The following is a 13,866-nucleotide window of genomic DNA, read 5'->3' on the forward strand; positions in this document are numbered from 1 at the left end:
GACTGTGGTTGTTGGTGCAGTGTGTTTGAAGCCAGATTGTGTTTAATGATCTTAATCATCGTTCACTCCCTATCCAGAGATTTAGATAGCACCCAGCACCATTTCAGCTCTCCTTCACTCCTCATTTCAGGCTGCATACCGAGACAAGACAGCCTATGTCCTGTCGTCTGTCCACGCCATATGCCACGCCCATGATCATTGAAAGTCTCATGCCGTATTTGACATTTCCAGTCAGCGGTGAAATGGCCAGAACGGACATTGGCACGGTCACAAATGCATTTGGCATGCTGCATTCTCTCTTAACCATCTCCATTCATTGTTATGACCAATTATCTCAGACTGTCTATCAACACTGGACTCAAAGCCAAGTGTCATAATATTAAGGTCACCCCAATTCTAATGTGTGTTTTTTTATGCAAATTCTTTTACATAAGCACTTTGACTGTACAAACTTTTCCTTCTACTTACATAAGAGCTTTTGACATTAGAGTCAGTGTTGCTGTATATATATATGTGTGTGTGTGTGTGTGTGTGTTTGTGTGTGTGTGTGTGTGTGATGTATCTATCTCTTTGACTTTGGGCAGTGTCTTGGAGAGTCCCAGCCGGCTAGATGAAGAGCACCGCCTCATCGCTCGCTACGCTGCCCGCCTGGCAGCCGAGGCGGGCAACTCCACAGTGAGTGTCTCGCAGAACGCCCTGTGGTGGACTTCAGTCAACCTGCATTTCACGTTTAATGCTTTGACTGAAGTTATTGTTATACATTTCATTTCATCTGTGGCTGGAGAACTTTGAGCGTTGAAGCCGCAGCTTAGAGACAATCGCACTTACAAGTCAAACTGCGCAGTAGTCAGCCATAAATAATGGGGAATGGAAAAGAAGAGGCAACTTGTTTTTCCACAGTTTCACTTGTTTGATCCTTTTTCTTGAAACAGGATGAAATAAGAAACACGTGTCATCGGCTTTAAGGTTGTAATACTTAAGGTTTCAGTCCTGGTTGATTTCTATGGTCAACACGGGAACAGCAAATAGAGTGTAATACAACAGCAAACAGTCCTTAAGCAGCTGCTTTATCGGAAAGACAACAGAGGAGCATCTGGTGGATTTGTGTGCAGTACACTAAAACAAAACGACAAAAAGTTGGTCAATAATAACTGAATCTGATTTCATGCTGCACATGACACGAGGAACAGGACGCGGCAGAGGGAGTTGGTTTTCTTGCTGAGGAGCTGGACGTGTGCAGCCTGTCGCACGAACAGCTTCTCTTTCTTGTTCCATTAATCACTTGCAGAAAATAAAAAATGATCCGCTGTCAAAAAAATGTCCAATATGACTGTTGACAGTCAGCACTAACCACGGTGACAAATGTCATTGCATTGCGCCAGTTGCATGACTTTAATGTGAAGCAGCTGCAGGAGGAAATGTTGGCTGTAAACAGAATGAACAGTAAAGAGAGGATGATTTTATGAGATTAAATTACTGTGTTACATGCGTGTATTGTTTTCCTGTGAACTCCCCACGCATAAGTAGGCAATCTGAATCCAGTGTGTGCATGGCGGACTCTGCCACTAACAATAAAATACTATACAGGGAGGTAATAACTGAATGTAAATACATTCAATCCAACCTCAAATAAAATCAAAAATTTAATTTGGTTTAATAAAAATCTGAAGGATTACAACTTTAAAGGTCTTTAATTTGGCCTCAAATTTTAAGTATTTCTTTATAACAATAAATACTTGTGACTAAATAAGTTTAAAAAAGGCATTCTTATATAGAATATTTTTTGATTGACAAAATAAACTTGTAAGGCAGAAAGTATTAATGTGGGGTTACGTTTAGGGCTTAATTGGATTTTTACTTCGCAGTCTGACTGTAATGTGGAAGGCTAAAGGAAAGCAGTGGTGACCTCAGGTGACTCCTGTTTATGCAATGACATAATCAGTCTCCAGCTGAGCGTCATTACTACTTACTGTGGTCAGGAGGTAGCTGCTGGTGCTCCACTTTTGTTTTTAATGCCACTCTGATAATTTTGTTTTTCAGCAACAATGTCCTCCAACAGATCTGAGTTTCAACTTTGATGCCAATAAGCAGCAGAGACAGCTGATTGCAGAGCTGGAGAATAAAAACAGGTACAATTCATCACTTAGACATAATTTATTTATTGGAAACCAATCATAATTTTGGACTGATTAGTTGGCTGCTGGTTGTCATTGGTGGGACTATGTACATTTACTGTAGCTACTTTATGTTTCTACAAAGTATTGTACTTTGATGTGACAGCTGTAGTTATGCAATGAAGCACGATGTATAGAATAATAAAAGAACCAGTTTTAACATTAGACATTTTGACATTAGGAGATTGATAGCACTCTAATATCTGACGGGTAAATATAAGGCTACAGCATGCAGTCTATTAGCTTAGCTTAGCATAAAGACTAGAAACAGGGGGAAACAGCTAGCCTGGCTCTGTCCTTTAACTTGAGTTGAATGCAGGACTTGTTTTTACATTACTGTGTCACTCCTTCACTTTTAATTAAAGAATCTCAGTTCTTCTTCCACCACCCTGAGCAGTTAACCGGTTGTCTGACTTATTCAGGGAGATCCTCCAGGAGATCCAGAGGCTGCGTCTGGAGCATGAACAGGCCTCTCAGCCGACCCCAGAGAAAGCCCAGCAGAACCCAACGCTGCTGACTGAACTGCGGCTCCTCAGGTATCACTCCTGCTACCGCACCACCACACCACTCACAAGAGCATCTTCCTCCCAACGACAGGAAGACAGAGCGATAAATATTACGGCAATCAAGTAGTAAAAGCACTGGAGGGCTGGTGTATTTATGTTGGCTGAACTCATTCTTCAAGTAGAAATAATGTCTTCCTAATTCAGGAGGGTGTTTTTGAATTAGCAGCATGGGCATTTATCATGCTGGCAGGACGCTGAGACCCTTGGGTTCATTTCTTGGAAGAGACTCACCCTGTGAGGACATGTTACAGCACTTGTTGCCCTGAATGACTCCTTGTTTGTCTTGTCTGCTCTAAATAATGAGTCAGCACTGAGGTTTAAAGGTCAACAGCTGTGACAAAGTTAAAATGTTATATTCATCTAATCATTTAAATCATAAATTACAGGCTATCCATCAATATAAAGTTATAGCAGATGTATTTGAATATTTTTCTCAATGTCAATATCCTCACACCGACTCCTCAGCTTGATAAAGGATTGTTGTGTGTAAAGGAAACTAATTATATGTACTAGTAGAGAAGCAACAGTAAAATAAATTGGTTTATGTCACTGGAGGACACAATTATTCCAGTTATTATTTCTCCCAGTTTTAATTAAACATATTTGGAAGCATTATGCAGCCCGCTGAGCCTGTGTGTGATTCAGGCTTTAGACCAGGATGTTATCAAGTGATAACTACTTTATCACAGACTGTGGACTGTGTTTGGAGCCGGGCTGGACAGCTCTGATATCGCCCTTATTCAGCCCAGAGACACAGAACAGAGCACAGATGTTTACACTCTGCAGATGTTTGTGAGGTTCTGATAGGAGGACTTCAGCCAGAGAAATTGCTACAGTTCTTCTCTGAGGTGTTTTTTCAAAATGCATTTACACACCGTGGACACCAGGGGGTGATAATACGACAGAATCTTCATACTCTCAAACTCAAGATGACCTGAGGGCAGGTTTTTCTCTCCTCAAGGAGCCAAATGAACATCGCTGGAAAACAAAATACTTTTTTTCCAGCAATAAATTTAAATTTAATAATATTTGAAGCTGAGCAACTCGTCTTCCCCCCTCCTCTCCACTCTACCTGTCACACTGCTCTGTACATGCATACGTGAAAAAATAATCTTGAAATGGTCCAAATCGATCTTTTATGTTCATTTAGAGATATTTTGGTGCCAGGTACACCCCAGTAAATCAGAGTAAAGCGATTATGTTGGTTTTACAGCTGGGTTCATCCAGCAGCTCGCTCAATGTTAAAAACATTTTTATGCTCCAATATTAATTTAAAAAATGATAGTCGAAAAAGGAAAAAGTAGGTGATAAATGTAAAAATAAAAGGCTGGAGAGAAATCACAGTGGGAAAAAAAATTGTGGGTTGGACCCCCTGCTTTAAAGGGACCAGGTCGGATTTAAATGTCACTTCTTTTTAGTGGTGACAGATTAATGAATGTATTTGTGGCAGTGACACTGGTGCAGGTAAAAAAGAGAAATATTTTAATACTAAATCAGAACATCAGGAGCCCAGGGCAGTGCTGCAAATAATGCACACGCCACATGACTCAGCACATACAGGGAACACATGTACATGTGAAATTCATTTGCAGACATGTGCCTCCGAACTCTTCACAAAAAAGGAATAGATTCACCAAACAATCAAGGCATAAAAAGTTTTTTGGTGTGAACAGTATCATGTCAATTTCGTCATCAGGAGCAACTGCTTTTGTGTTTTATTACTGTCAAATCCAAGTAGCGCTTCTGCCCTTTGTTTTTTAATGCTAATCCCTAAACTCTTTCCTTCTGCTTCAGACACAGGAAGGACGAGCTGGAGAGACGCATGTCAGCCCTGCAGGAGAGCAGACGGGAGCTGATGGTGCAGCTGGAGGGGCTCATGAGGCTGCTGAAGGTAAGACGATCACCTGATCACCTGAAAAGGCCTCTGAATCAGTATTAATCTCCTAAAATACACATGCATACACAGTAAATGCAGATCTGCTGTTCTTGTTGAGCGTTTTACAGCGTTTGTCAGTGTTAATCTATCTTGCACAATGTGGGTTTTAAAGCTTGGTGGCATGTTTGATGAGATGAGATGCTGACATGTTAAATTCTTCAAAACCACGACACTGCAGCAGTCTTAAGTTATGTTAATGTGCCGTATGGTGCATGCAGATATCCCTTTCTTCTTCTCCTTTCACTGCTTTAATTCAGTTGCTCTCACTCTTCTTGCTCTCTCTCTCTCTCTCTCTCTCTCTCTCTCTCTCTCTCTCTCTCTCTCTCTCTCTCTCTCTCTCTCCGCTTACCTTTGCTGGCTGATAGGATGAGGAGCAGAAGCAGGCTGTAAGTTGCCCTTAATTCAGTTTGCCAGGCTCAATACCTGGCTCTAGTCACAGCACTTAGTTTAATGCCTCTATACACCCCCCTTCACGCAGATGTGATTGAAGTTTTTATAATAGATTTTAAGAAGGATGTTAGGAAAGATGATAGGATTCCACAAACTAACTGGGTTACTCTGATCTAGTCCGCTTATGCAGGCTACTGCTTCACTTATTCGCTAGTCATATTAGAGAGCTACAACCAAAGACTGAGACACAATCTTTAAAACCAGGCTTCTCATGTCCGCGGTCCAAACAAGTCGGGAGAACTGTGTTTTTCTTAGCCCCGAATGTCAGGGACCTGTTCCTTTCATCGGCACTAACAACCTCCCTTCTAATGTGACTGCAGTCTGGCTGGCCATCTGCTGCCTGGCTCCGAGCCATCGACCTGGGCCTGCTCAAGTCCCAGAGACACACAGTGATCCTTTCTCTGAGATATAGCTCCCGACTCAGCACAGGCCCCAGTCGCTCACCCACACATGGTTCTCATTACCCCTCGATGCAGTAAAGGTGCACTATAGAGACACAGAGTATAGCCACCCAGTATAGGATTACCAGATTTTCTTGCCTTCATACCGTTGTTTTTGTTTGTTCTCCCTAAAAGGATTAAGATCTTTCGGTCACATCTGTGTGTGTGTGTTTGTTTTAAGAAAGTCACCTTTAAAAGCATAAAGGTCATCTCTTCTTAAAGCTGCAATCTGTGACTGCACTGCAGCATCTTCCATTGAAACGCAGTCCTTCCAGACCTGGCTTTGTTGATGAAGAGATTAATTGGATTTAAGTTGTTTTTTGTTTTCCTCTCTATCAAAATCCCAGATTCACTAAAGGTTTGCACTTGGAAGACTAGCCAGTATGTACGAAAATACCCAGATAATTTATGTTATTTAACTTTGCACTAGTGAGGATAAGCTTGAACACACTCACAAGCAAACACATGGATGATGAATGTATCTCATGCTTTTGATGCTAGTCAAGATTATGACCAACTACCCTCAAATTGTTTTTAATAAAGCCATGAAAACTGGCATATTGACTCATCTATTATGACTACACTTGAGTCAAAAGGAACAGCTGGACATTTTAGGAAACATGCCTCTCTGCCAAGGATAGATACCACTCTCATGTCTGTACAGTAAATACAAAGCTACGCTCAGCAGTCGGTTAGCGTAGCTTAGCATAAAGACTGGAACCAAGGGGAAACTGCCAGGCTTACTCTGTCCAAATGTAGTAAAATCTGCCTAGCAGCACCTTTAATTATCCTGTTATATGTCATTTGATTTATCTGTACAAAAAAGGCACAGAAATGAAACATTATGGTTCTGTACAGTCACAGGAGGGGTATTGATCTTCTCATTTTAACTGTCAACAAGAGAGCGAGCAAACATATTTCTTAAAACTGTAAAACTATTACTTTAACATCTTCTTCAAGATTGATTGAGGTGAAAGAAACCTGTATTTTGATCTGACGGATTAAACAAAAGAGAAGCAAACAGAACATCCAAATGTCAGGGAATACAGTTAATATCACATTTTAAAGATGAAACAATTTGCTGATGATACTGTAACTATAATGGCTGTATTTTCTTTTTCATCTTGCAGTCCCAGTCTGGAGGCTCCCCTCATTCCTCCCCCAGTCATGGTGCAGGCTGCTCCATGCCCATGCCCATACGCTCCACCTCGGCTGGGTCCACCCCGACTCACACACCGCAGGACTGCCTGGCGGGGGTGGGAGGGGACGTGCTGGAGGCCTTTGCTCAGGGTGAGTCTCAACCAGCACTTGAAACAAAGAGCATTCATTACAAGCTCATGCAAAATGTACCACACACTGATTAATTCATGTTGGTGTGGAAATAAAACATGTTGTAACAGTAACATTTCTGTTATCAGTGATCAGTGATCAGTTTACAATGTGCACTTCAACTGCCTTTGCCTGTTTGTTCTTCCATATGGTTGCACTGAAAAACCAGAAACTACATGTGTTGTTAATTTGGTTTCAAAATGTCTCCGTTTCCCAGGTGTACCTAGAAATCTTCGGAATGATCTATTAGTTGCTGCTGATTCAATCACAAACACCATGTCGTCTCTGGTGAAAGAGCTCCACTCGGGTTAGTCTATAACACATGTTTTATGATATAAGTCTATTTTACCATCTGGATTATGTTTCCTGGGTTTGAGTCTTTATTAAACAATTAATCTTGCTCTGAATTTTCATCATTCTCACACCTGCTTCTGATATGGTATGTATTGAGTTTTACATCGTGACCGAAAGCATCGATCACTGACATTTGGGGTTTTATTTTTAAAGTAGATGACGGGGGAGAGGACGAGGAGACCAACATGAGGAACGGCGGGGACAGAGGTGAGTCTGGGTTCATGCTAATAACAGTGGTTTCCTAACTAAGTCTTTCAAAGCCAATCATATGGCAGTATAGATAGCACATACAGTAAGCCACGCAAAATAGAATGTGTGTCCATCATTAAGATCGGCTAAAACATAAACATACAATATTTCCTTTTTTTTTTTCAGCTGAAGCAGTGTGAAGGACAAAAAGTAGGAACTATAATTAATTAATATTATGTTAAACATATTTAACTAAACTACAGCATTGTTGACTCAAGATAACGAGATGATTAAACAAGAAAATGACGCGATAAGAGGATAACGAACTCATGACCTTGAGATGATGTGATGAAATATAATTATTGCCATCATGACCATAGAAACAAGCTGCCTTTAACTACATTAATTTTCGACAACTAGAAAACTGATATCAACTGCATTGTTTTATTTTTCAGTATTTGGTCAGGAGGAGTGGGTTGCAGCAAATATATATATATATAATATCTCAGCAGCCAATAATATACACGTTGCACTGTGGCACATTGCCACAGAGTCATTTATACCTTTTTTTTTTTTTTAATACTAATTCAGCCAGGCTGTGCAGGCTGTCAGCGACACTAAATTTGCTCCTCTGTGTGTGTATCCAGGCACAGTGAGAGTACAGAAGCACTGAGGGAAAGAGAATACCATCCCATCCTGTAAGGACATACGGTCATCAGCTGGGAAGAATCAGTAACAACAACAACAACAACAACAACAACAACAACAACAACCCTGGCATTAGCACGTAGAGTAATGCATGCTGTAATCTAACAGGATTTCACTATGTGAAAAAATTGTTTCTTCACACCTTGCAGGTAGCAAGATGTGTCTAATTAGCAAGTGTGTTTGTTGTCCTGTAAACAAAAACTGCTGTAATTACCCAATGATTTCCCTCATGACTGCTAAGGAATGGCTTGCTGTGCTTTGTCCCCAAACTGTTCCACTGCAGCAGGTCATTCTGTATATAAGATACTGTAAACACATGACCTTGGGACACGGTGATGACCTCCCGTCACAACGTGTTCCCTGTCATTGCTTTTGTATGATTAGCGCTAGTATTTCTTTATTTCTTTTCTTTCTTTTTTTCTAAATTATTTTTGCATGAAGTTGCACTCATGTCTGGATTTAGGTACTGTACCATGCTATGCCAGCTCTTTGTGGGTTTATGATGACAGCTGGGGTGTCAGAAGTGTCCTGCCTCAGAATTCATGCTGAGTGTGTTTACTGCACATCCACATTCTGTAGCTGGAGTCTGAGGTCAGCCAGGACATGCTGCAGTCTCACTTAAAGGAACAGTTCAACATTTTTGGAAATACATTATCCCCTTTAGACGAGGGGATCAATATCATTCTCATGTCTGTCTGTTAAATATTGAGCTGGAGCCAGGACGTGGTTATCTTAACTTACCTTAAAGACTGGAAAGAGGCGAAAACAGCTAGCCCTAGACTTCCCAGGGTCTTGCTGTCGCAGGCAACCAGCAAAACTCAAGAAAGTCACTGCATCCAACTAAGACAAAGGCATATAATTCCTCGTAAAACCACAACTTGTTGTTTTTATACTTGGAGATATAACATGTTAACAAGTGAGCTGTAGAGAGGTGCTGGTGCAGATTTTTAACTCTTAAATTAGCTGTTATCCTGTTTTCAGTGTTTTCAGTTTTTATTTATTTTCTTTTTAAAGAGCCATGTACAACGTGCAATACATGTTGCCATTTGATGTTTTGTATCAGAGTTAGTTTAAAGCTAGTTTTTTAAAGTTTATTCTGTTCTGGACTGTAGGTCAGCAAAATACGCAATCACCTCCAACTTGGGCAAAATGTAATGAGCCTTTTTACCATTTTATGAAATTTTCTAGGTTAAAATATTTTTAATCAATATGAGGACATAGCGAGCTGTCAAGTAGCGTAGCTTAGCACAAAGACTGGAAACCAGGGAAAACAGCTAGCGTGGTTCTGTCAAAAGGCAATAAAACCCACCTATTAGCACCACCAAAAGCTCAGTAATTAACATGTTATATCTTTAATCCGAAGGATAAAAACAAGTTGTGGTTTGGGGTGTTTTGTGCCAGGCTATTTCTTGGCCAGGCACAGTGATTTTGTTGTCACCGGGAGGTTGCCAGCCAGGCAACACGACCCCCTGTAAAACCACAACTTGTCATCTCTACACTTTACAAAAGAGATTTACCCAGCCCCTGCCTTCAGTCTTTATGCTAAGCTAAGCTAACTTGCTGAAAGATGTTGTCCCACATTGACCTCACAGACATGAGAGTGGTATTGATCTTCTTATCTCTTGACAGACGCCAGGACACCAAGGAAATTTATGGTAATATCACTTCTATTCTTGTGTCTAGCTGTGTCCATTATTGCAGTATGAAGATACAAATAAAAAGCTGATGTCCATTCTGACCTTAACCAGGAAAATATGAGCTGTTCTCCAGAATACTGCCTGCATGTAAACACACTCAGTGAGTCTCATATTGTACTGCTGCTGCTACTGTGCTCTCAGAGAGCCACCCTTGCAAATAAGAGGGCTGTGCGGTTAAGAGAAACCGAGGGGCTACTCCAAACACAATAACGAGCCGGGTCTCATTGTTTCCTCCTGATGGAAACTTAACTGAACCACCTGAAGGGCATTGTAACACTCAACGCAGCACGGTGCCTCCTTCCAAAATACACTGACTAGTTTGTAGTCTCAGTATTTATTGTTTCAAGTGTGGGGAAGCACCTCAGGATGTTTAATAGTAATGAATTAGACATTGCGTTTTAGTTGTGAGTTACAAAATGAACACTTATACAGTATGTGAGGATGTAAGGTAGTCATAAGCAAGTAGGAAATGCTTTGATAGCTTTATTTAGTTAATAAAGGAATATTGAAACTGTTTATGTGCAATGACAGTAGGTGCTCAGGGACTGCAGAGCTCTTCTAGGTGAAATGTGGTAGTGATTACTAGAAAAGTAAAAGGTCGATAATGATTGAAAATGAAGGGTTTCTTTCTAAAATGCTGTGTTATCATGTGGGAGAAATTCATTACAAGTCAGTCTTTCAAACTGCTTGTTGTAAGATTTTGTCAAGGCTTCCTAAAGTTAGGTCATTTTATTTTAATTTCACCAGTCAATTTTACTCATTTTGGAATGAAACTCTTCAAATATTTAGAGGAAAACAACAGCAAGTGATTAAAATGCTGGGTTAAAGAATGTTGATTCTAAGAAGCAGAGAAGTTTTTCTGAAGTGCTATTTGGTGAAGCATGTTGTGGGGTATAGTTTGTCCGTGTGTGAATTTGTGTCTTTCATGGAAATGCGAAAGCGATTTGTTTGTCACGGAGGTAGCTGTCAACCAGACAGGTTTATTTTGAGTCAGACAGAGATCAGCTCCACATTACCTTTACATTCTTGTCTTCTGGTTCAATGTTTTTTGTCCTTCAGGGTAGCCATTCATCTCAAAGTGAAAATGAGCTACGTCTGGTTATGTGGTGGTCTGGGAGCAGTTTCAGAATTATGTAATAGGTCGAGTCTGACTGAACTAAACCACAGAAAGTGTTAGTTTTTTCTTTATATTATTTGTACAGTAAGCCCATCCTATAAGCTAAGTATACGGTTTCAACAACCTTTTACACTGTGTCAAGAAAAAGAACAAAAAGAGGCTCCTCCTGTTATTGTCGTTCTAAATGTAATGTTTTCATTCAGTTCTCTGTTCTGCTCTATGTCGCCATTATTGTTCTTATTCTGGTTTACAGTATTAGTGGAGTATCGTCATTGTAATGAGTTTGTCGAAACGCAGATTCACGTGCACTGCACACTCACTTGCATAGTTGCCCAATTAATAATTCATACAAAGCGGGACTAAAAACTGAAATACCACAGTTTAAGATTCTGTGACCACTGCTGTCAAAAAAGTTTATTTTATTCAGCTGAAAAAAGGTCCAGAAATGACTAAAATGCAGAGGTAAAAATTTAAGCAGTTTCTGTCTTCCCCTTCCTTCTGGCCACACATTTGAATGCAAAACTTACTTTCTTTTTCCGTTCTTTCAGTTTGTGCCTGTAGCTGTTCTGTAAAGTGCTGTATAAAGTAACCATTCAGCAAATAAGATGATCTATCAGCCTTTATGTCGGCGTTTTAGTCTGTGACTTTGTAGAGATTTTATTCATTTATTTAAAGTGTTCTGCAGGAAAATTACGCTCAGCCTTTACATTTGTGCCAAACTGTTTGCAGACATTGTGTGTCATACAAATTACAGGTATATATCCAAGTATATCTGCGTTAGTATGTTGTTGTTGCCCATAGTTTATTCACAGAATGCCTGGAGATGTTCACATTTAATGGTTTCCACTGCTGGAATCTGCTGGAAAAAACTCACATTTACTAGTTAATAAAGATAGAAAACACATTCCAGATCTACTGATACACAGTCACTGATGTCATTTAAACCAATGCAGAGGCAATACTATATATACCCTGTCAGACCAAACTCGGGGTAATACAAATAAGACACAGCCGGTCATACAGAGGTGCATACATTGTGATCCTTTTATTGTTTGCAGAGAGACAACGTGCAAAGAGGACAACCTCGACGACAACGCTCCCCTGATGTTATTTATCTATGTATGTGTTCTGTATGGTTATGCTTCTGGTACATATTTGTTTCTCATGTTGATTTTACAAAACATAGTTTTATGTCACAAAGCCACTGTCTTTTGTAAATAAATCAAATGTGAGATATATTGAAAAGATTTAAAATATGTCTCTGACTTGTCATGTTATTATTGCTCTTGTGGTTTTTTATTAATCATCACCAAACACTTACTCAATGTTACTTACTCACTTACTCACACTGTTGTTCTTAAGTCTAATTTTGAGACACTTACTTTAATTTCTATTATCTGCCACTTAAACTATTCTTACTTTACATCAGGGGGAAAGGGTCTACTTTTATTCTCCTGACAACTGGAGTTACTACTTTCTTAGCAAATTTAAAATTTCTGTCAAAACGTGGTCATGTTATAAAAGATGCTTTATTACATAATAAACTACACAACAACATATGAAATAGTTAAAATGAGCTCCACCTCAACCAGCCACAAAGTTTAAAAATGCTGCTTACACATAAATGCATCAGTAATAATAAACTAAAATAATGATAATATAACATGACTGTTCTGTATAGTGAGTACATTCACTTTTGATGACGTCTGATGGAGTGCTCTACCATCGACCACTTTTACTTGAGTTACAGATTTGAATCTACTTACATCATTGTCATTCATAAAGTCACTTCATAGAATATGGGAAATAAAAGTGACAGCTATTGCATTCATATCTTATGAAGAGAAAATGATTTAGAAAAATAAGCACCTGATTTTGCCAATTAGGATCAATACTTCATTAATTTAATGAGCAAAAGAATGAAACAAGGTTTTGACTTACCTAGTAGTAATATTGGTAATTAGTATTAGTAAATAGTGGGTCATTTTTGAGGAACTATAATTACTTTTACGCCACATAGTACTTACACTTCACTAAATTTCAATAGGAAATGCTGTACTTCTTTACATTAATATTGTTTAACAAATGTAGATTTTTTTAGTATTCAGAATATATAATTCTAGCCTATAACACTCCATTCTGCTGCATAATAAGCACTTTTTCTTGTGATAATTTAAGAAATTTTTATTGATATTTCTCTGCTTCCACTTTTTATATTATGACATTTCAATGACTTGTTATACCTTAATATGATGTGACGTTTTCATGCGTTCTGATACTACGACATTTTATGCCTTTTTATGACTCTTTATGCCTTACTATACTGTGACGTTTTTATGACTTTTTATACATTACTAGACTATGTCGTACAAGATCAACCGGCTTCAGCTTAATGCCAGCAAAACAAAGGAGATGATTGTGAACCCCAGGCGGAAGACATCCCACTTCACACCAGTGAACATCCAGGGACTGGACATCGAGCTGGTGGAGAACTACAAGTTCCTGGGGGTTCACCTAAACAACAAACTGGACTGGTCCACCAACACCCACGCTCTCTACAAGAAGGGTCAGAGTGGCCTTCACCTGCCGCTTTTTTACTTTTTATGCCTTACTATACTATGTTGTTTTAATAAATTTTGAATGCTTTACTATACTATGTCGTTTTTATTACTTTTTACCCCTTAATATACTATGATGATTTTAAGACTTTTTATGCCTCATTATACTATTAGGTTTTTATGACTTTTTATGCGTTACTGTACTATGTCATTTTTGACTTTTTATGCCTTACTATAATTTGATGTCTTATTACTTTTTAAGCTTTTCTATACTATGACGTTTTGGTAACTTTTTATGCCTTTCTGTAATATGAGGTTTTTAAGACTTTTTATGCCTTACTATACTAT

The 13,866-nt window shown here is 39.1% G+C and overlaps 1 protein-coding gene across 8 annotated transcripts in view; it reads left to right on the forward strand.

The window, feature by feature from the left end:
* The window catches only part of dtnbb (dystrobrevin, beta b), a 36,467-nt gene extending 24,230 nt beyond the window's left edge, over positions 1-12,237 (forward strand). For 6 of the 8 annotated variants that reach the window (XM_056393349.1, XM_056393354.1, XM_056393352.1 and 3 more), the window contains 9 exons: positions 585-675; positions 2,041-2,129; positions 2,597-2,710; positions 4,535-4,631; positions 5,042-5,062; positions 6,697-6,856; positions 7,113-7,202; positions 7,403-7,456; positions 8,086-12,237. In XM_056393349.1, coding sequence (XP_056249324.1) covers positions 585-675; positions 2,041-2,129; positions 2,597-2,710; positions 4,535-4,631; positions 5,042-5,062; positions 6,697-6,856; positions 7,113-7,202; positions 7,403-7,456; positions 8,086-8,111 — 742 coding nt within the window. In that variant the 3' untranslated portion in view covers positions 8,112-12,237. The remainder of the gene's footprint in view (positions 1-584; positions 676-2,040; positions 2,130-2,596; positions 2,711-4,534; positions 4,632-5,041; positions 5,063-6,696; positions 6,857-7,112; positions 7,203-7,402; positions 7,457-8,085) is intronic. The other 2 variants (XM_056393353.1, XM_056393357.1) reach the window with 1 other exon arrangement.
* Positions 12,238-13,866: the final 1,629 nt, after the last annotated feature.

The sequence above is a fragment of the Seriola aureovittata genome, chromosome 13, assembly GCF_021018895.1.
Source record: "Seriola aureovittata isolate HTS-2021-v1 ecotype China chromosome 13, ASM2101889v1, whole genome shotgun sequence".
NCBI lineage: Eukaryota > Metazoa > Chordata > Actinopteri > Carangiformes > Carangidae > Seriola > Seriola aureovittata.